The following is a 23,972-nucleotide window of genomic DNA, read 5'->3' as shown; positions in this document are numbered from 1 at the left end:
CCCACTGATAACTTCTTTTGCTATATAAAAAACTTTTAACTTCACGGAGCCCTGTATGCTGATTCTTCAAGCTAACTATTTAAGTTGTTTTTATTACAAGACATCTGTGTTGGGTAATGTATTCTTTTCTATAAAGAGCTATAGTTTGGTAGCCCATGTTATACATTTATGATATTTTGGATTGTAGACAGAGGTATCTGTTCTGCCACATTCCACAGTCACTTCAGCCCTAAATAAACACACAGATACTATATTAATTATAAACTGTTGGCCGATGGCTTGGGCTTCTTACTGGCTACCTGTGTCTTAATTATTAACACATTTTTGTTAATCTAAGTATTTCCATGTGATCTTGGCTTGTTTCCCTTTCAGGGCTACATGGCACCCCCTCGTGGAGTCTCCCTCTGCCTACCTTTCCCAGAATTCTCTTTGTCTCCTAGGCCCGCCTATCTTCCTGCTTCTATTGGCCAAACAGTGCTTTATTCATCAACCAATAAGAGAACCATAGATACAGAAGGCCAACCCCCATCACCGGATAAAAGAGCAGTAAACATGGAGCTCAGTGCACATTCTTTGACTTTGAATCAATCATACCAAGTTTTCAAGTTCTATTTTCCCTTCTTAGCTTGAAGGTAATACTATAAAACCAGCCTTCCCAGATTGAATACATGAGGCCATATGGATAAATTGAGGATGGTGACATTACAAGAGATTGGACCCGAGTAACACAGATGTCTGATACTCTGACTAGAGTTGCACTCAGATAACATCAGCAATCCTTTATTGAAGATGTGATCTAGGCCCCAAGCTGTGATCAGGCATGGTGAATCCAAGTTTAGCAGATGTAGTGGATAAAGATCCCTTTTCTCCTAAGTTGAGAGACTCCAGCATCACCCTGTAGCTACAGATTTGGAGTTTGCACAGCCAGCAGATGCCAACTCTGCCAGGCTCGGCTACAGTCTTGCACTGGCCCTCTGCTCCTCCCACAGAGGTCAAGCTGGGGTTAGATATCTGCTCTGAGTGTTCACAGCCATAACTGAAGGTCTGTGACCTTGTGCAATGAATAGAACCATCTGGACTAGAAAAGATCCCAGCTTTTGATATGGGCACTGTGCCAAATGCTGGGCCCGCAAGGAGAGTCCCTGTGGAAGAGGAAGGAGCTTGGAGTTCTGAGGTAATAGACATTTTACAGCCACTGTGCTTATCTTTGCAGGCTACTGGGCTGAGCAGGAAGAGGAGGAAAATGAGAGGGATTCATGGCTGCAGCCTTGGAGAGCTTTTGCTGTTTACTGCCTGAGGGTTTAGAATTAGGTCAGGGATGGAAGACTGGGAGGAGAAAGGGACCCTGCCTCCAGGTGTTTCTAAAAAGAGAAATAGCTCCAAACCCTTCCGTGTTGGTGAGACAGCATAACACAGTGAATCAGAAGTAGGAAAATATTCTTTTATTATGTATGTAATTGCATTTTATAAAGAATTCCTCACTTTGTACCCACATGAAAACACATTTGTTATGTTTGTTTGTTTCATGTTCTTTTTCATTCTCTGTAGGCTCTTTAAGCTGCTTCTTCCAACACAAACTACTTTAGTTATATATTAAGCACAATGTAGAAGGCTTCACATTTTTTGTCCTTTATTAATTTAAATTACTTGCATAAAACAATGGTGTTTGTTGTGATGATTTCAGGCATATGTATAGCAGGGTCCTGTCCACCATTCCACCCCCTTTCCTGCCTCCTTTCCCTTCCCTTCCCTTCCCTTCCCTTCCCTTCCCTTCCCTTCCCTTCCCTTTCCTTTCCTTCCTCTTTTCTGCTCTGCACTTAAATATCTTCCCTTTTTGACCCTCTAGATTCCAAAAAGGAGGGGAGAAATAGAATTGTCTTTCTAATTAGTCTTAATTCAGTTAATTTTCAAAGAAATATTCCAACCTCCATTCTCCCATTTTCCCCTACCCCAGCTCCCAGTAACAAGCTTAACAAGCTTGGTATTCGACATCCTTTATCCTTTTTGCAGGTAAAAAGTTACTTTCCAGTACAAAGAAAAAACAGGGCATGAGGAATTCTGAAGGTACCCACACCCAAGGCCTGTTAGTAGGGAATGAGGTGTGGTCAGGGCTCTCAGGCAAGTTATGTGAACTACTTGCCATGTGATTTGGACCTGTGTTGGCAGAAATATTGATAATTAATCTAAAAATACACACACACACACAAACACACACACACACACACACACACACACACACACACACACACACACTTAAACAAACAACAAAATGCATGGGCCACCGTGGACTGACTTCTTTTTATTATCGTTCTCTAGTGAATGGTTTATGGTTTATGAATCAGAGGATGTATTTTCACAAAGCTAGGGATTGTGAGAAGAAATTTATACAAGAATTACAAAGTTGGGAGAAACAGGAAAAACCTGGCAAACATTTGTGATGAAAATTTCAAACTATTAAACATATTTATTTTAACGCATTACAAATATTAAATAATCTATGTATTTATCGCTTATCCTATTGATGTCAAAAATTCTGGCTTCTCATTTATTTAATGTGTTGCTAGTACTGTTCAGTTAAACAATGATGTTTATAAATGACTCTTAAAGTTTGCCAGAATTGTAAAGATAATATGCTCCACTTTGAAAAGGACGAAAACTGTGCAGAATTTGAGTGAAAATGTTCACTTCCCATCCCATTCTCAGAGTCCTTGGAAGTAACAATTGTAAACATTTTGTTTATTTGAATAATTTCTTTGAAGTGAAGTTAAAGAGATATGCTGGGCATTGGTGGCACACACCTTTAATCCCAGCACTTAGGAGGCAGAGGCAGGCGAATCTCTGTGAGTTCCAGGCCAGTATGGTCTACAGTGGGAGTGCCAGGATAGCCTCCAAAGCTACACAGAGAAACCCTGTCTCAAAAACCAAAACAAAACAAAAAAGCAAAATACGAGAGAGAGAAAGAGAGAGAGAGAGAGAGAGAGAGAGAGAGAGAGAGAGAGAGAGAGAGAGAAAGAGAGAGAGAGACTTTCTGTTGTATCACCATAATTTGTTTCCAAGATTTTGTCTCTACTGAATGATCTGTGGATATTTTCAAAGTTCTAAGGAAGACAGAAAGTTGTGTTCACATCGACTCTACATTAATCCAACATTTGAAAGATCTGTAACATGGATGAGTAAGTATACAAATTGTCTAATATATTTTACCATGATTAAGAAATAAATTTGGGGAGGGGCTATAGAGGTGATTCAGCAGTGAGGGACACTTGATGTTCTTAGAGAGGACCCTGGTTCACTCACATTGGAGACACAACTGCCAGTGTGTCTGCACAGATCCAACTCAGTCTCAGCCTCAGAGAGCACCTGCACACTTGTGATGCACATACAGACACACACATACACTTGTGATGCACATACAGACACACACATACACTTGTGATGCACATACAGATACATACATACACATGTGGTGCAATACAGACACACAATACAGATGTGATGCACATATAGACACACACACATACACATGTGATGCACATATAGACACACACATACACACAAATAAAAACAAGTAAAAATTTTAAAAGGAAATAAATTTAGTCTAAGATTGCAGCCAAGACCAAAAAGTAAACTAAAAATCCCAAACAAAATCAAACAGCAACAACAACAAAAATCCTGAGTTTTACCTTTTCCCTCAAATTAATTCTTCCTTCAAACTCTCAATAACTCCAGCTCAATATTACGGCTTCTTCTTTCTTCCTTTGATGAACCCCTCAGAGTCATCTTTGCTATCAGAATATTTTTGTTGTACGAGATGACAGCTCATGAATAGAGTGGAAATGTTAGAATCTCGTGGCAACACGTGCACATTTAGCTAAGAGGTCTGACTGGTTGTATTCATTCCTCACACTTTAAAAGCTAAATGACCCTTTCCTTATACGGAGACTTGTTCACACTTTCCAGGTCTACAAGGGAACAAGTATTTTATCTAAGGAACGGACAAGTGGAACATCAAAGCGCAGGTGAGTTCTTTTGTTCCTACCCTTTGCAAGTTAGGGCATATTTTTCTATCTGAACTTTCCCCTTACTATGCTTCACTAGAAGAAGAATGCACTGCAGGTTCTTAGAGTAACCACATTCAAAATCATCTGAGATGATCACTGCTCTCACTTCATCCATATATGAACATGCATGAAGTTTTGTAGAACTAATTTTCAAAATCCTATAATAAATGACTTAGGGTATATTATGGTTTAGGTCATATTATATTCTAGAAAGAATAGTTGTGCCATGATAGATTTAATTTTTTATTTAGCATTGTGTATTTGTCAAATGGTGCAAATTTTCTCATTTAATTCTAAATTATTTAGGTAAAAGACATTCACAATATTAGCGCAGAAAGAGTTAATATTTAAACATCAATTATTTGTCTATATTATTCATTTAATCCCTACCACTTTTCAGTGAAAAGTACCTCATCTGAATTGTACAGGTGAGAAAGACTGACTTGCAGAATAAAGACTGTGCAAGTACATAGCTGGTACAAAGCAGAACAGAATCCCAAACCATTTCTCTTTGTTCCACTCAAAGCCTCACATGGGCTTTGTGTAGTGGGGAATGCCAGAAAATCTCTCGGAGTTCTTGAGGGGCCCATTTATGTCACATGCGTCTTACATGTGAAGTAGGCAGAATTCTGTCAATTAGCTGAAGATGAGGATTTCTAATTGTGCTTTCTGGGGGCTGGTTTTTCCTTTATCTGTGGCTGTCTTGCCTGTTATAAACATCTGGGTTTGTCCTTGTGCAGATCTCCAAGTATGCTGAGACATTTCTAACATCTGTGTGAGTGGCAGGGATAGCTGTGTGCAAATGTAAGCCTTTCCAATAGTGAGCTTTGTATTCTTGGGCCTGAGCGTCTGTTCCATTTGCACAATGGGATGTTGCCATTTGTCTCATTGGGGGTCATCACTTTCAGTCCAGTAACTCCTTTAAATGTTTCTTAAATTCATAAGGTAGCATTGAGGATGTTCTTTGCTTTCTGCTTATTCTCGTGTGGTGTTTCATATTTGAAAGCAGATAAAGGAATATTGGCTTATAAAACCTAGCACAGGCATAAGTCACAGTCTACGGTGGGTGTGGCTTGGATTACAGCTCAGTTGGAGAGAAGGCAGAAGTGTTGTATTGTCCAAAACAGCTGATCCTGCCCACCCAGGCAGAGCACATGTGCAATGTCACTGATAAGGAGACATTTGCAAATAGATGATAAAGACGTGAAGATTTGTTCTGGAGAGCTCACACTCCAGTGAGGCTGAGGTCCGGTTTCAAAAGAAGGGCCTGTTTTGAGAGTCAGAGTGAGGGTCTGACTACCTTTGTGCCCCAACGCTCATCCAGTGACATGTGTTGCACACTTACACACAATTCCTGATCTCTCTCAAAGAATGCCAGATAAGAAAATGCAACCTCCTCAACAGCAGAAGGAATTTACACTGGCTGCTTGAACTAATCAACCAAGTCTCCCTCTCATAAATATGAACAGATGGTCAGAAATCTGAGAGAAGTAAGGGACAGATAGCAGCAGTCAATGCAAAAAGGAAATAACTGGCCAAAGAAGACTGATAACTCATGGAGGGAAATAAATTTTCTTTCTTTTCTTTTCTTTTCTTTTCTTTTCTTTTCTTTTCTTAGAGTTGTAGTTAGTGTGTTCAGAGATCAAAGAAGAAATGTTATCTATCAATTAATCAAAAGCCTTTATGCAAAAAACTCCAGAATCTTAATAAGATGAATAAACTGAAGGCTTTATAAAATAAGGACAGAATATGCCAGAATATTGATAAATTAAGTACAAATCTTGATAAATTAAATCATTGCATAGTTGATAAAACCTCAGAATTGCAGATTAAAGATGCAGTAGGCTTCCTTTAGCTTTGCTTTCAGACAGTCTTGCTGTGTAGCCCAGACTAGGGTAGTACTCACTACGTGGTCCAGGCTGCCCTCCCACTCACTAGCCTCCTGCTCTGTGTCCAGATTGACAGTGTCACAGGCTATGCACTAGCAGGTATGATTCTTACATCCTGAACCTATTGAGAGAAAACTGAGATACTGTATGAATTTATGAAACAATAAAGGACATTTAGGCTTCTTATTTGAGACTATGAAAGGCAATAAGCTGCAAACATATAGTGAGAAGAGGTAGGAAAGGGCTATAGATGAGTAACTTAGCAGGGGTAGTGAGCCAATGAGAGACAGTTTGCCTTATGTCACTAAGTCAAGCAGTAGAAGTAGAGATGTCAGTAGTGTTGAAAATTAGATATAATTAGTTACCAACCACCCTAGCAGATCCTGATATTTACCTCTTTGTTTCCCGTGTATATATTAACAAGTTCATTCTTAAATACAGTTGCTAATGAGATCAATGGTTCAGTGACTAAGACAACTTCCATTGTCTGTTTAGAAGCATACAACTTTAGGGTTATCAAAACAGGCTTCTTCAAGGGCTGTTACTGTAATGTGTTAAACACATGTAAATGATTATTTTTGCTCTGTTTTGTGAATGTGAAAAATGTGTTTGCTTAGGGGGATGGGGTACTGAAGTCCCACCCCTCGCTGGGGATCTATTGGCATTTGATAACTTTCTGGAGAATTGTCTTTAATGATGATCCTAGTAGGTTGCCAGACATGAGGGCAGGCCTCACACACAGGGCAACACATATTGGACTTAATAGGTTTACTAAAGAGAGAGAACATGAAGCTGACTGGGTGCCGAGGAGAGTGGGAATACATCTTTGAAGAGTTAGGGCAGGTGAATAAGATCAAAATACATCGAAATTCCCAAAGAATTAATGAAAGTATTTTTTTAAAAGAAGTAAAATCACAGACATATTAGCTTAAAGAGGAAGGAAGCACTTATGGTCATATAATTACATGAAAGTTACTTGAAATGTAATGTAAGTGGGTGTTAATTTGCTCCTCTCTTCCTTATTTGTTATACTGTTTCACCATGCGCTGATGCAATGACGAATTTGTAGCTTACTTTTCTTGCTCTTCTCAGTTCTTGTCATCTTGGATTTTTTTTCCCTCCTCTTCCCAAAAGTATCTTATCCATATTCTCCAATATTCACATTTATCAAAACTTGAGCTTTTGATTTTTTAACAAATAAATGTTTTAAAATGGTTTTATGTAAGTTCAAAATACATAAATCATTTTATGTAGTATGCTCAGTTCAGAATGGTGAGCTATGTTCAGTAACACATTGGAGACATTTTAAAGCTTGCTTTTGTAGAGATCATTAAATAGACAATCAGACATGAACGGACCTGCTGGTGTTGACCTTTTAGAATGGAACTCACAGCTCTCATGTGATGGTTAAAGGCCCATGCTTGCCTTGGCTGGAGTAGCATGTGAAAATCACACCCATCTGAACATGGAGACACACCAACTAATAATGATGAGCTGACTCCAGAAGACTTTAAAATGGAAACAACACTGGATTGCTGTAAGAGACTGCCAGCTCTAAGGAAAGAACAGAAGAGGAGAGGAGAAGAGAGCAGAGCAGAGGAGAGAGGGGAAGGAGAGCAGAGGAGAGGACCAGCAAGCACCACAAAGCTAGTGTGTCTCCAAATGCTTACAATCACATTTATAATTTGTACACAGAATTTAGACCTCTCAGCTTTTTCAAGGTTTCTTTTCGCTTTCGTGGAACCTGACATGTATCGCTCTTTTCATGTATTTTGCATTTCATGTTAATACTGAATAGTTTCTAATTAAAGTCCATTTCTACTCACAACTCACATATGTAACTATAGTTCAAAAGCGCTTTAGACAGTCTGTGCTCTGGCAAGAGGCAAACATCACATGCTGAAGTTAATGGACTGATAAGGGGATCTTGTGCAATGTTCTGAGCTAAGCCCGGTGCACAGCACTGTTTCTCAACATTGAAATACAGAGTTCACTGGAAAATTTGAAGCAGAGATAACACCGCCCTCATCTCTAGCAGTTGATGGCTACTGATGAGAAAAATTTTCTTTTGCTTGTTTTTTTTGGGGGGGGTATTGTTTGTTTGTTTGTTTGTTTGTTTGTTTGTTTTTGAGACAGAGTTTCTCTGTGTAGCCCTGGCTGTTCTGGAACATGCTATGTAGAGCAGGCTGGCCTTGTGCTGGGATTGAGGTGAGCACCACGACCTCCCAGAGGACAACTTATTTTTATTCTAGTTTTGCATCTGTAAAAAAAAAGCAAAGTTCTAGAAAGTAGATAAGCTCCTAGTTAAAAACTAACAAACAAAAATAGTCATGGTCAATTTCTGACTCACACATCTCTACCTGCAAGAAGGCTTGAGACCCTACATCTTGCTTAAAGGTGAATTTGTGAAAAGTCAAGTCTTTATTATTTCCCCACAATTTATGTAATTAAAACCATTGAGGGAAAACTTACACCTTAATTTTGGGGGGGGGGTTGGTTTTTTGAGACAGGTTTTTTGTTTGTTTGTTTGCTTGCTTGCTTTTTCTGTGAAACAGTCCTGTTGTCCTGGAACTCACTCTGTAGACTAGCCTGGCCTCAAACTCACAGAGATCCATCTGTCTCTGCCTCCCCAGTGCTTGGATTAAAGGTACGTGCAACCCCCCACCTCCCTCGGCTCTTCATCTTATAAAGTCAAGACCCCTACATCTGTTCTGTTTCATTGTTTAGTAGTACTTATTTGCTCATTTAAAAAGTTCAAATTATACATGAAAATAGAAATTAGAGTAAAACTCCTTGAAAATCTCTTCATATAGTGGTAACTGCAGTTGACATTGTAGTGAATGCCCTTCTAGGTATGTAGGTGTTTCTTTATGCAATATGCATATTTTATACATCTGTGGCCATACTTTATCTGTTATTCAGTATCTTCATTATATTTCACTGAACCAGTGTCACTCCATATCAACATGTTGTAAGTTTCATTATCACATACTTTGTGGTTTTAGTCAATTAGTTCTTTACCAAGAATAGAGCCGCTGTTTCAGCTTACATTGCTGTTTTAAATAGCGCTGTGGTCACATTTCTGTGTGCTTTGGGCACTTGGACAGTGATCTCCACGAATAAGTCTTCGGAAGAGTTCCTACAATACACTTGAAATTCTGGAAAGTCAAGTGGCTCTCCAGAGAAACTGTACCATGTGCCTTTCTATACCTTTTCTTTAAAAAAAGGGCGGGGGGGGGGCTCATTTAATAAGTATTTTTTAATCATTATTTTTCACTTTGTACAGTCTGAAGTACCCTTTCTACATCTTTGTTAACATCTGGTTTTACCTAGCAGTTATATCTCTGACACTAAAATAAATGAAAATTGATTTTCATTCAAATGTGAGCTTCTTTAATCAATTGCAAATTTAAACATCTTTTTGTATCTCTTACCCCCTTACCCTGCCCCTGGAATTTCCTATGTCAATCACGCTGGCCATGAACTGACAGAGATCTGCCTGCCTCTGCCTCCCAAGAGCTAAGATTAAAGATGTAACAAAACACCTGGCTGTTTTTCTCATTTTAATACGATGTTATACATTTTTCCATAGGCTTGTTTATGGTCACTTGGTTGATTTGTAAAAAGATCTCTGTATGCTGGAGCCATGTTAACATTTGCCTGTTGTATGCACTAGGATTATGACATCACCTCTTGGCTTATTTGACTTTAATTATGGTTTTAAAATGCTTAGGAGTGTGGTGTATCAGTCTTCCTCTCTGGGTGTTTGTTTTAAGACAGGTGGTCCAGGTTGATCTGGAACTCACAATCTGTTGTGTGTTCTGTGAAGAGGCTTTGTCACACTGAGATTTTTAAAAGTCCAAGAGGTTCAGTGGGTGTAAGACAGTAGTGAGTGTTGGGTGATGACCAGAATACATTGTAACGTGGATGAAATCGTTAAAGAATAAAAAATTTAAAGTCATATTTCTCCCTGATGCTTTTGTAGTTTTATTCATGTTATTTAAACTATCTAAAATTAAGCTACACTATATAAAATGATGCATAGCTTTGGCTAGTTGTTTGTGTTTGAAGTCTTGGTGGCTTAAAACACTGTAGAATGATCAAAAGGTAAGATCTTTAAGTCAGACTTTCTGGGTCCAAATTCTGGCTCTACTGCTTAACAACTGGGCAAACCTGATTTGCCATATACAAAACAAGGGAAATAGGAACTATTTCCTGGTGGTATTTTTCAAAACTCACATGCTAATGTACATAAAGGGGTTAAAATAATACACAGTACATAATTAGAGCTTGCAAATACTTCCACATAGAAATGACTTCTTGGCTTTATTCTTTTGTATTTAGCAGGGTCTTGAAGTTTATAGTTTAGGATGAATTCTAATTTATAACACGTGCTGACAAGTTCTTTTCTATTTTTCAAGATATTCCTTACTCTTCTAATTTATTTATTTTTCTATATGTTTCCTTAATTTGCTATTTTGCAAATTACTAACAAGGTCATTGATATTGTTATTGAATTGGCCTTATAGAGTAGCTCTGTGGTAGTTTGAATGACATGGCCCCCATAAGCCTTTTGAATCCTCAGTTGGTAGCTGTTTGGAGAGGACTAGGAGGTGTGGCCTTGCAGGAGAGAGTATGTCAGTGTGGGTGGGCTTTGAGGTTTCAAAAGACTCCAAGCCATTTTGAGTTCCTGAGATTACCCCTCCTGCTTGTGGGTCATGATGTGAGCTTTCAGCTTCAATCAGATTCATCCTGCTGCCCTGCCTTTCCTCCATCACCCTGCTGCCCTGCCTTTCCTCCATCATCATGGACTTTAACCCTCTCAAACAGTAAACTGAATTAAACACTTTCTTTTAAGTTGCCATGGTCATGGTGTTTTGTCATAGCAATAGAAAGTAACTAATATCAGATCCTATCAGGAAAAAAAAAAGACTTTTTCATGAATTTTAAGTAGCACAAAAATAATATTTTTCAACTAATCGATCTTTCTTATTCAATAAAGTTTTAGGCATGCATTCATTAAAAAAAAACCTTTTAAGTGTATAATAGCTCAGTGACATAAAGTACATTAACATTGTGGTGCAATCATCACCATCACCCATTCTCCAAAATAGTCTCATCTTCCCAGAATGCTACTCTATTTCTATTAAATACTGACAGCTCAGTTTCCCAGCACCTCGATCCTGGTAATGATCGCTGTAATTTCTATCCCACCGATATTGGTACTTGAAGAAGTGGAACTGTACAGTATTTGTCTTTTTTATCACCTGCTTCTTTGATCCAGCACGCTTTCCCAGTTTCATCCATGTTTTAGCCTGTCAGATGTTCTTTTCCTTTAAGGTTGAGTAATACCACTTTTGGTATTCACACACCATTTTGTTGACCAAGCTCCCAATCAATGACCACGTGGACTGCTTCCATCTGCTCAAAGGGAGACACGCCTCCTAAGGGCTGGCTACAGGTGTGCCTGACCACGCCTGTAAAGGCGTGGTCAAGGTGAGGTCAGAATGACAAGGCATGGGCTCTTAAGTGACCACGAGCAGATGGAACCCTCTCCTGCTGCTGCCCCTTCTCCCTGGCCTCGCTGCTCTGGCTTGTGTTTGGCTGGTATTTATCTGAATAAAGGTATCTTGAATCTACAAGCATTTTCCTTCATGCTATAAATGTGGGCGTAAGGTTAAGTTGGAACTGCTTGCTGCTGTGCCCTGCTGTGCATACCCAGTAGTGGGATTGCCAAATCATATGATAACTGTCCCCAGTTGTTTTCTTCTGTAACTTCACAGGTTTTTTTCACCTTCCCCAAGGCAATGCACACAGGTTCTAATATTTACATATCCTCGCCAACACTTCTCACTTTCTGTTTTCTGAGGTATTTTTACTTGGTTTTTGTTATTATTTTTGTTGTGCATGTTTTGGCGAGGAGAGAAATGCCACGGTGCCCATGTGGAAGTCAGAGGACAACTCTGTGGGGTACATACTCTCTTCACCTTACACAGGCTTTAGGAATTGAATCCAAGTCCTCAGGCTTGCACAGAAATGCCCGCCTCCCCTGCAGAGCCATCTTATAGAGCCTCACTTTCTGTCTTTTGACAATAGTTACTCCAGTGAGTGTGAAAGGAATACTGGATAACTCTGAGCTAAATTTTAAAGAATAAACAGGAATATATCTGAAGAGAAAAATAGTTGAGCAGTGTATTTTTAGCTTCCAGGAGTCATAGTTACTATTGGAACACTGAGTTTTAGAAATGTTTTTCCATCAATCCACATGAGATATAAAGAGTGAAGAAATAATCCTCTGATCTTTCTTGCTAGAAGTAGAGTGGGGCAGGCAGCCAATGTAAGAAATATTCATGCAGCTGTTAACTAACTAGTTCAAAGAAACTTTTGAACACTGTTCATAATACCCATATTTGGTTTGTTAAGAACCTACTGACCTAAGGACCCAAAGTCCAATATGATTTCAGTTTGTAGACCTGGAGTACAGACAGATGTGTGGGGGGGTGTTCTGAACTAATTCGGGCTTCAACGAGTTTGTGAAATAATTCCAGTGTTCTTCATTTGCCATTTGGTCTCATTCTCAACCTAGCTCACTTCAACTTCAGGATTGTGGCTTGGAGTTTCATTTCCTGCCCAGGTGCTGTTGCTCTTGTTCCAGCCACCACTGAACTGAACGCTTGCCCTCAAATGCCAAGCCATGAGAGGCTGGTTTTGGTCAGTCTGTACTTAGCCATAAAATGAATGTCAATAAACTCCCCTTAATCACACAACATGTTCCTCAGCACTTGCCACCCAGAGTTACTCTTTAGATCTTCAATTTTTAAAGTCAGTCATGATCACTATTTATGACTCCTTTTAACCCCACCACCAGCACTATGGAGCCATATGCAAGCCTCATCCTAATGCCCTAAAACATTGTGTCTGATGGTACAGGAACCATTCTGCTTTCAGAGCAAGGCAATTAACTTAGCTGTTGAGAAAAATAACTAGAGAAATATTCAAAAAAAAAAAAAAAACAGAATGAGGAGAATTCTAAACCATAAGAAGAATATGACTATTAAAAGTGATTGGTTAATTTGGCCAGGCATGGTGTAGTGAGACACACCTATAATTCTAGCATCCAGGAGGCAGAGGCAGAGGCAGAGGCAGATGGATTTCTGTGAGTTCCAGGCCAGCCATGTCTACATAGTAAGACTTTGTATTAAAAAAAAAAAAAAAGCCAGCAAACAAAGAAACCACAGACATATCCAATAATTTATTACTGACAAAGAGAAAAGTGTTCTGAAGTTAGATTGTGTTCATGGGTATAACTCTGTGAATATGCTAAAACCACCATGCTTTAAATGAAAGAAGAGTATAGTGTGTGAGTTATAGCTCAACAAAGTGGTTGTGTTGTAAGTACCTTACTTAGTGCAACAAATGGACATGGATAGTGTTGTTAGTCGGCTGAATTCAACTGAGTACCTGGCAGCTGTCAATATTCAGGTAGTTGAGGTCTGGTGACTTTGGAGTGGCGAGTGTTTGTGGCTTTATTTGATTGTCACAGAAAGGTTTTCGGGTAGGAAACACTACTGTCAACACCTTCAATAAGCTGCTCACTTGGTAGGGATGGAGTTGGTGCTTGAGCCCAGTTATCTGTTCACTTGGTAGGGGTGAAGTTAGTGCTTGAGCCTAGCTACTGCTCTTGCAGTAGGAATGGATTTTGTACTTGAGCCTAAATATCTGCCACACCAGCGCTCTGCTTCTGAAACCCTGAGCAAATCTAGACATCTGGAAGGGGCTTGACAGCTCCGTGACTAAAAACAGTCATTGCCCTGAGTATCTGTATTATGTCACTGACAGAGAAGTTTCTTTCATCTGTTTGTGGCTTCATTTTAGTCAGTTGGAGCCACAAAATAGCTACTTACGTGTAATACGTATAATACTTACGTATAATAGACATTCTCTGAAAAGAAAATTGATCTGATTTTGCAGTTTGAACACATTGTAAACAGTCCAGAGCTAGCTGGATGAGATACCTCAGCAGATAAAGACATTTATCCCCAAGTCTGAAGACCTGGTATTCAGTCAGTCCCCAGAACCACAGGGCAAAAGGAAAGAAGCACTTTTGAAAATTGTGCTCTGACTTCCACATGTGTAGCATGGCAAAAACATGCCTTGACACACAAAATAAGCAAATGTACATATAAAGCTTCCAGAGCTAAAGCAGATACTTTGTAAGCTGTCAGTGTCCAGGTATTGTGTAGTCTTTGAAACGTAACAATATTATTATTGACTAAACAATATTATTATTGACTATACACACTCCCCCCAACCAGGAGAAGCAGAATGAAAGATACTATGTTTTTGGAGAACACAGTCCTGCATTATTCTATAGGTGAGCTCCGCCCACCATTCAGGGAAGTAGGAAGCAAAGTAAGTTTCTGGCAGGAAACAGAGCAATTAAAACAGCTACATATGCAAATTTTATCTTTGAGGACATGTTTGAGATTAAGATCTGGGATACTTTCTTTCCTATCTCTTTTACAGAGCTCTTAAGTTTCAGTCATGCTGTTTCTATCCCTTACCTTCAAGTTCCCATCCATAGGGTATTTCTAAGGATGTTTCAAAGATAAAGTTATACAATGTAGTGATTAATGTGACCTTAACAAAGTTGTGGTTTAACATGGACATTTTAACCTGCTTTTGTTTTAGCTGAGTGGCTTATAGCACAATTCCTTGGTATGCCAAGTTGAATTTCAATTACATTTTAAGTTTGAATTAACTGTCTTTGTTTAGTTCTCAGTTAATAAACTATTGGAAGGATGTATAGAGGTGAGTAAAATAGAAACCTAACATCCTAGGAACTTCCAGCCCAGCAGACAAGACAAGCAGGTTAAGAACTCCAAAGGCAGTTATAGCAGGAAAGGCAGTGTGAACACACACTGTGAGCATTACCCTTCTAGGGCTTCAGTTAAGTAGAAGTAAAGAGGAACAAATAAAATGCCAATCACAGGCCCTGGTGGCTTTTCTGAAAAGGACTTCATGGAAAATATAAGAGTAAATAAGGTTTTAGTATTAAATAATGAACAATTTGTGAGAATTTGCTTCTGTCAAATCCCTGGGAGAGGGAGAGAAACAAGCAAAGAGAAAGATGGCACAGCACTGGCAGGAACTGGGCAAAACAAGACAATGAACTTGGTAGAGAGTTGTCTTAGTTAGGGTTTCTATTGCTGTGAAGAGACACCGTGACCCTAGAAACTCTTATAAGGAGAACATTTCACTGGGCTGGCTTCAGTTTCAGAGGTTTAATCCATTATAGTCATGACAGGAAACATGGTGGAATACAGGCAGACATGGTATTGGGGAAGGAGCTGAGAGTTCTCCATCTGGATCCACAGGCAGCAGAAGCAACTATGTGTCATACTGAGCTAGCTTGAGCATAGGAGAACCCAAAGCCTGTCCCCAGTGTAACAAGAAGTCTTTACTCCAAAGCCACCCGAACCCTGCCACCATGTGGGCGCTTTCTGCCAGGCAGCCCAAGTTCCATCTGCTGCCATGTTAAGGTGCCAAGTAACATACAGAGACTTATATTGGGTACAAATTCTGTTTGGCCAATGGCTAGGATTTTTCATCTGCTATCTCAGTCTTAATTATCAGCCATAAAGACGCCAGCGACAGGTGTCTTCTCTTGCTGAAATCACATGGCGGCTCTAGAGCAGAGAGCAGAAGGAAGGGAAGAAGGGGTGACTTCCTTCTTGCCCTTACTATATGAGTCTCCCTGCTATGTTACTTCCTGGCTGGATCACAAGAAGGTAGCTATAACCTTCAAACAAAAGGAATATGCCATATGGTTAATTTTACAGCTGTTTCTCAGAAAACTCTCTCTCTCTTTATTTCTTAGTCCCTATTCAATTAAACCAATGGTGGCTTTAGAAGTGGATTTGGCTTTCCTCCTTTAAATCCAAGCACATTGTTAAAATAAACTTCAGAGTTTCTGTACTTTATCAAGATTCATGTAATACAGAATAGGGGAAAGATTAGAGACTGTCATTTGTCTTTTCTTGTTTTTTTCTCTCAAGGTATACACCCTTTCATAATTCTTATTTTCCCATGGTTGCCTTTCCCAGTATGCATACATATACAAGCAAACATTTCTCTGCTAACATTTATGTTTGAGTCCCACACAGCCAATGAAGACCTGCCTGACTGCAATCTCTGGACGCTCCGGAAAGAAAATGGACCACACCTCTTCAAGTACACTGTATCCAGCTGTTTCAACTGACACTCCAGCCAGAACTTCGGGTACTAACTTCAATCAACACAAGAACTTCAATCAAGATAAGGACTTCAACCTAGACCTCCAATCAAGTATCTTCCACCAAACACGGGCTGGATATAACCCATTCAGGACTTTCATCACACTAACATTTCTTCCCACAGGACCCCACGAGGTTGTCGTTGTCCCAGTTCAGCAGGAAGTAGAATGGAGAATACTATGCCCCCCTTCCCCACTGTTGACACCTAGTTAGGGCTAGTTTCCTATTGTTTAACGTTGGGTTTGGAAGGAGTTGTTCTAGCTTGTACATCTCTTTTGGATGACTTTAAGGTTTAGTTGGAATAGTTATAGTTAAGAAGTGACATTAGTAGGTTATTATAACCTTGTGTAATTTACCCTTATGATTGTTAATGACAGATAATTTATGCTGTTAAGTTTTAATAATCTTTTAGTCTAAAAAGGGAATTGTAGGGGAAAGGTTAGCCATGCCCTCTTGGGGGCTGGCACAGGTGATGCAGACCATGCATACTAGGGTGTGGTCAGTGACATAGCAAGACCTTAAATAAGAGGGTTATATGCAGGCGGCTCTCTCTGTTCCATGGTTCCCCTGATGTAGAGGATTGACTCGTCGCTGAGTACTTTCCTATTAAAACATCTGTTCTTCCCAAACTTGGTCTGACTCCTTAGAATTATGCATTATTTGCACCCCACTTTACCCCCAGAGTGATACATTTCCTTCAACAAGGCCATAACCACTCCAACAAAGTCACACATACTAATAGTGCCACTCTCTGTAGGTCCATTTTCTTTCAAATTACCACAAGAGGTAAACAGTGGAACCTATTATCTGTTTTTTTAGTAGATTTCTCCAATGGACCAAATTCCATATGAATTGAATTGCACCACACCAATTCATGTGTTGATCTGAACCAGTCATGTGGATGTGACCAAATTTACTGTTGTCACATATGTGTGCAGTTAATATGAGGTCATCCTGGACCAGAGTGGGCTTCTAATGCAATATTACTGGTAACTTTATAAAAACTTGGACAGTCGGACACAAATATAGGAGGCTGGTAAATAAAGATGAAGGTAGAAAAGAGCATGATACAGACCCTGCCAAAGAATGCTCCAGGCCACCAGCCAGCCATGACCTTCTAGGAGAAAGTTTAGGCATGTATTTGCTTAAGTGCTGACTCTTCAGTCTTGGACTTCCACCCACCAGAACTGAGAAACAATACATTTTCATTCTGAAAGGTAACACAGGATGTGCACACTAATGTCTGGAAATAGTAGATCCTCAGTGCCAGTTCCAGGTAGTGCACATAAAAATCTTCCATCCATAGTAAGAACAGAGTGGCTTACTTAGTTCATGCTTTGAATGGTTGTATCCACACAAGCTATTTTAAACTGTCTCGTGGTCCAAATCTACTTCATTTCTCAGAGAAAACAACTCTTTGGCTAGAGTACATTTGGAAAAACCATCTGGTGTATGAAACCTTGCCATCACCGTGGACAGCTTACTTACATACTCCATCAATCTAATAATTCTTTTTTTTAGGTTAATAACAGTAATTTATTAGGGGAAATACTCAATCTAATAATTCTTCCTATCCTCAAGGATTGCCCAGTCATGCAATGGAACCATCAAGAGTTTTTATAAAAATAAAGGTAGGTGGAGTTGCCTATTAATATAAGAAGACCGAATAGGTGAGGAGGTGGTTATATAATTTCTGGAAATGTACTGTTAGTATGGTCATTCCATATTCAATGTTACTTAGATTAGCTTCTCTGGTTAGGCAAGTGATCTTTCTGTACAGCACAAACAGTCCTAAATGACTGAGTACTGTGCAGGCAATTTCCCTGGCAGAGGCCTTATGCAGGTGCAACCACTAGGTTTAAAATACTATTTTATAAAGCATAATAATGGGTTCACTACTAGCCACATACTATACAATTCAACCTTAGTATCTTCTCTTCTCAAACTAAAACAAAACCCAGAACTTCTAGTGGTCATAGTTCCCATATATATGGGCAACTACTATAAATAACCCATAAAACAATGTTGAAAAATAAGTTGTCTGAACCCAAAAGCACATGGTACCTCACTGGTGCTGATACCTGATGACACTCATGGATATATTTGCCTCTTCTCCTACATTCAACCCAACTTGATATCTAATTCTTTTTAGTAGCATTGATAAGCAGGACTCTAAGGTTCATTTAGCTGTCCACTTGGGCAGCTGTTGAAGTAAATCAGAGGAAGAATGACATGGCCGATTGTGCTGACTGTGTTGAGTAAAGCTGACCAAGCATAAACCACAGCAGCCTCATTGATAGCAACCCAGGACCAAATGTAAGCCCTCAGTGGTTGAGGTCACAGTGAAGAGAGGATGTTGGGAACTTAGACCTGGTCTTACCAAGGAAGGAAGCTGCTACAAAGCCAATTTCTGACATTGAAAGTGGGCTATCAATTGGTGCAACCTTCCCTGGGAAGACTGATTCTCACACTCTTAGTGTTCCTTAGTTATCTAGGATTGAGGCCTTGTGAATTTTCCTCCATCCAGGTTAGCATGTCTACTTGTGTTGTCCATGTTCGGGTCATGTTTATGCTTCCATGTTGGTGAGTCTTCATGAGTGTAGCTTCTGATGTTTCTATTAGACACAGTCTCATACCAAACTTCCTGTTCCTCTTGCTCTTACAGTTGTTCTGTTCCTTCTTCTACAATGCTATCTGAGCCTTAGGTGCAGGAGTGTATTGTGGGTGCATCAGTTGGGACTGAGCTCCATGACTGGGCAATTTGATTGGCTGTGGTTTTAATGGTCTAGATCTATTGCCAAGAGAAGTTTCCTACTTGTCCAATGCTAAATGGTTATCTCTGCAAGAATATGCATACATGGAACATTATACAGAGTAAGCAGGTTGTATTTATGTATTTAGGAATATACACACACATGATATGTATATAACAAAATTAAGGGAAAGGATGATGAATTTGTAAGAGAAGAAGGTAGGGGTACATAGGAGGGTTTGGTGGAGGGCAGAGATGGGGAAATGATAAAAATTATATTATAATCTCAAAAAAACTTAAAGAAGAAAGTGAGCCATCACAGACTGAATTCTCAACTCCCTCCCCCTTCCTACTCACTCTTTCTTTCTCTCTCTCTCTCTCTTTCTCTTTCTTTCTTTCTTTCTTTCTTTCTTTCTGAGACACAGTCTCTCTACAGAGCTCTGGCTGCTCTGGGATTCAATATATAAATATGCCATCACACCTAGCCTTGAATTCTCCATTTTCTAAGGGCAAACAGAAGTTTTTTTTTTTTTTAACTTTTTGATGCTGATGAGCTACTTGTTGCTGTGGTAATGAATCTTCAGACAATGGCTTGAGCAATGCACATGGAAGGTTGTAAAGTCTAGATGTCAAGAGGTTGTGGTGGATTCCAGTTATGTTACAGTCAGGCTGTTGACAGGGCTGTCCTTCTTTCAGAAATTCTAGAAAAGCATCTACAGTCCTCTACTTTCTTGAGGCTGCCTGCATTCCTTGGCTTGTGGTCTCTACCTCCACCTTCAAATGTGGGCTGCATAGTGTTTCCAGATGTTTGCCCATCTGCTTCTTTGATCACATCTCCATTTCTGACTTTTCTGCCTCCTTTCCCTTGTAAAGAGTCTTGATTACACTGGGCCCACCACAAAGCATAGTCGAACAGCCCCTCTCAAAGACGACAGTGAGTGCATATTTGACCAGATTTCCAGCTGCAGTATGAGATGGTCAGATGTCAGAACCCAATATCTGGATTAACTCCATGGAAGATAAAAAAGTATAAAGAAAAAAGCCTCATCCTAAAAGTACCAGAGGAAGGGGTCTCAGAGCAGAGAGACAGTGGGCAGAAGAGGCAGAGAAATGATTGGAGGCCAGTTAAGATCGTGTCATAGGCCCATTGGGAGGGCTGTTCTCTAGCCAGGTCTTCACAATTGCCTTCAGCAAAGTTTGGAGCTTTACACACTGAATTTTTTGCTTTGTTTTGACTTCCTCCCTCCCCCTCCCTCCCTCCCTCCTCCCTCCCTCCCTCCCTCCCTCCCTCCCTCCCTTCCTCCCTCTCTCCCTCCCTCCCTCTTTCTTTCTTCCTTCCTTCCTTTCTTTCTTTCTTCCTTCCTTTCTTTCTTTCTTTCTTTGTATATTTAGGATTTAGGAGCACTGGATGGATACTAGGACATTTGTTAGAGTGTGCTTCATATATCAACAGAACACTTTTCTATTTGTATCTAGCTATGCTGTAGTCATATGTGATTTCTTTTGGGTCATGGCTTCCTTTTGGTCACTGCCACACTGAAGGCTATCTCTTTCCAAGAAGAGCTTGGGTACAGATGCAACCTAACATAATGAGTGTCACATTAGGGATATCGTAAGTGTTCTGCTTCTTGGTGGAAGAAGAGATCAAATGCCTGGCCACAGAGAAGGTTAAGTACACTGAGGGAGTTGACTACATCATGCAGTTACCTGTGCCCATGGATGCAGCCCTTAACAAAGAGGAGCTTCTAGAGTATGAAGAGAAGCAGTGGCAAGCTGAGGAGGAGAAAGTACTACTGCCGGAACTGGTTCGGGCCCAGGTGCCCTTCAGCTCCTGTCTGGAAACCTATGGGGCCCTTGAGCAGGTGGACGACTTCTGGAGCACAGCCCTACAGGCGAAATCAGTAGCTGTCAAGACTACACGGTTTGCCTCCTTCCCTCACTACCTGGTCATCTAGATCAAGAAGTTCGCCTTTGGCTTAGACTGGGTGCCCAAGAAACTGAATGTGTCCATTGAGATGCCAGAGGAGCTAGACATCTCCCAGTTGAGGGGCGCAGGGCTACAGCCAGGAGAGGAGGAGCTGCCTGACATTGCCCCACCCCTGGTCACTCCGGATGAGCCCAAAGCACCCATGTTGGATGAATCTGTTATAGAATTGATGGAAATGGGCTTCCCCATGGACACCTGCCAGAAAGCTGTGTACTATACAGGGAATAGTGGGGCCAAAGCAGCCATGAATTGGGTCATGTTGCACATCGATGATCCAGATTTTGCAAATCCCCTCATCCTTCCTGGCTCCAGTGGGCCTGGCTCCACCAGTGCAGCAGCTGATCCCCCACCAGAAGATTGTGTGACCACCATTGTTTCCATGGGCTTCTCAAGGGACCAGGCCCTGAAACCACTGCGGGCCACGAACAATAGTTTAGAACAGGCTGTAGACTGGATCTTCAGTCACATTGATGACCGAGATGCAGAAGCTGCCATGGACATCTCAGAGGGAAGTTCAGCTGCTGACTCCATCTCTGAGTCTATGCCAGTGGGACCTAAAGACCGGGATGATCCTGGAAAGTATCAGCTCTTTGCCTTCATTAGTCACATGGGGACTTCTACTATGTGTGGTCACTATGTCTGCCATAACAAGAAGGAAGGCAGATGGGTGATCAACAATGACCAGAAAGTGTGTGCCTCTGAAAAGCCACCCAAAGGCCTGGGCTACATTTACTTCTACCAGAGAGTGGTCAGCTAAGAGCCTGACCTCAACTGTTACCACTTCGGGCAGGGGACAGACCATCTGGCATGAGGGATGGGGTTGAGGGATGGAATTAAGCCCCCTGCTCTGTACCCTTTTTCCTTTTGTCCTCAACAGCTGGAAAGAGCTGGAGGCGGTAGGAGAATAGCCAAGCAAAGAGAAGGGGTACTCAGTAGACTTTGGGGATAGAGCAGGGATGGGACAGGAAGGGGCCAACTGCCTATCCACACTGGGACCTTGTTGCTTCCTTTCCCTGGCCCTGGAATCCACAGTGCTCTGCTTCTCTGTGATGACCCAGCCCCTGGAGTTGGGAGGGGGTCTTATGTGTGTGTGGGTGGGTGTGGCTTTATGCATCCTTCCAGGGGAGGGAGCTACTGTACCTCCCCTCCCCTTATGTGTTTGCTCCCTTGTGGTTGGGCAGGGAAGGATAGGAGGGAAATAGGGACACCTCTTCCCCTTTGTTCTTCTGCCTCAGCCTCCCATTCTGTGTCTTTGGTCCTCCGGAAAAATGCCAAAATACATGATGTGAATAAAAGTACAATGACTGGAAAAAAATTAAAAAGAAAAAAAAAACACAAGAAACACACAGAGAAAAAAAAAAAAACCTGTAAAAGCACAAAACCAGAAACCATAATATACAAGCAAAAGATCAGTAAGACAAAAAAATAAATAAATAAATAAATGCCCAAACAAAGCAATATGAGAAAAAAATCTACAAAAAATATCACTGAGATCATTTTGTGTTGGACATTGACTGCTGGGCATGGGGCCTGCCCTGAAGTGTAGTTTCTATACCAAGTGAAACTCTATTGGAGAAAACTAATTTTTCCTTTGCAAGTGGTTGCCAATTGGAGATAGCTTCCTGATTAGGGATGGGAACTTGTGTCCTCTTCCCATCTCAGTACTAGGACCCCTCCTGGCTCAAATTTTCACAGGCCCTATATAAGCTCTATGACTTCATATGTGTATCAGTCCTGTTGTGTATGGAGGACACTATTTCCTTGGTGTCATCTATCCCCTCAGGCTCTTATAATCTTTTCACCTCCTCTTCCACATAACTCCCTGAGCCCTGAGGGGAGGAAGGGTTTGATGGCCATCCCATTTAGGACTGGGTGTTCTCTCACTTTCTGCACAATGTCCAGTTTTGCGTCTGTCTGTTAGTTTTCATATAATGCAATAGGAAGCTTCTCTGATGATGGCCCAATAAGACACTGATCTTTGAGTACAGCAGAATGTCTTTAGGACTCATTTTGTTGTTTCCTTTAGCAGAACAAGAGTATTTGATTTTCCCCTAGGTCCATGGCCTACACATTCTCAGGTTCATACCTACCCAAACAGTATCAGTCATCAGTTCCCTTTCATGGAGTGGGCCTTATATCAGGGTGTAGTTGGCTACTCCCATGACATTTGTGCCACTTTTACAGGCACTTTTACAGGTATCTTTTGCAGGCACCTCACTGTTGTAGGTCATAGCATTCATAGCTGAGTTGATGATTTCCCTTTTCTTCTGGTAGTGAGCAGAATACCTTCCAGTACTATGAACACTATACGAACACTATTCAGTAGGAGTGAAGCCTCAAGTTAGGCACCAGCTCAACTAACTTGTCTATGTTCAATGAGATATGTAAATGTTGTCTTCTTCAATATAGCCTTATTATCAGTTTGTGGAGAGCAACCACTAGCCTTGGCAATGACCTCAGAGGTTTAGGGGTTTCCATGGGATCTCTTTGTCCAATTACTCAAATAGATGTAGCCCAATCCTAGCACTGGAGATTCCACTTGGCTGCAAAAGATGCATTGTTGGAGCATTGTCTCTCCCGTTACTTGGAGACTCCATTTAGGTTTCTTTTATGTATGTGTATATTATAAAATGCTTCTGTAGCAGTACTATGACCCTCAAATGGTCCTTAGTGTTATTTGGAACTCCTCATATTCCCAGTCTTACCCTCCCTCTTCCATCCACCTTCCCCTTTAACCTTCCCACTCCAGTTGCCCCCATCTCTGCAAACTATATATTCTAGTTTCCCTTCCTTTGAGATTCTTTGCCCAAGTCCTTTACACTGTAACTAACCTCTGTGTTTATACAAATTGTAGTACAATTATTGAATCTTAAAAAACTAACATTCACACAAAGGAAAACACACAATATTTGTCTTTTGGAGTCTAGGTTACCTCACTCAGGATAACTTTTTCTAGCTCCATCCACTTACCAGCAAATTTCATGATGT

General features: G+C 40.6%; 1 protein-coding gene across 1 annotated transcript; it reads left to right on the top strand.

Annotated features, from left to right (window-relative positions):
- Positions 1 to 1,318: 1,318 nt before the first annotated feature.
- LOC100770593 (ubiquitin carboxyl-terminal hydrolase 5-like) lies at positions 1,319 to 21,769 on the top strand. Its single transcript, XM_035438829.1, is given in 3 exon segments — positions 1,319 to 1,397; positions 2,011 to 2,118; positions 20,615 to 21,769. Coding segments are annotated over 3 exon segments (1,314 nt in total). The 3' UTR covers positions 21,742 to 21,769.
- The last annotated feature ends 2,203 nt before the right edge of the window (positions 21,770 to 23,972 follow it).

The sequence above is a fragment of the Cricetulus griseus genome, chromosome 2 (assembly GCF_003668045.3).
Source record: "Cricetulus griseus strain 17A/GY chromosome 2, alternate assembly CriGri-PICRH-1.0, whole genome shotgun sequence".
NCBI classification, from domain to species: Eukaryota; Metazoa; Chordata; class Mammalia; order Rodentia; family Cricetidae; genus Cricetulus; species Cricetulus griseus.
Note: the sequence above shows the minus strand (reverse complement) of the source record. Positions and strands in the feature narration are given on the sequence as shown.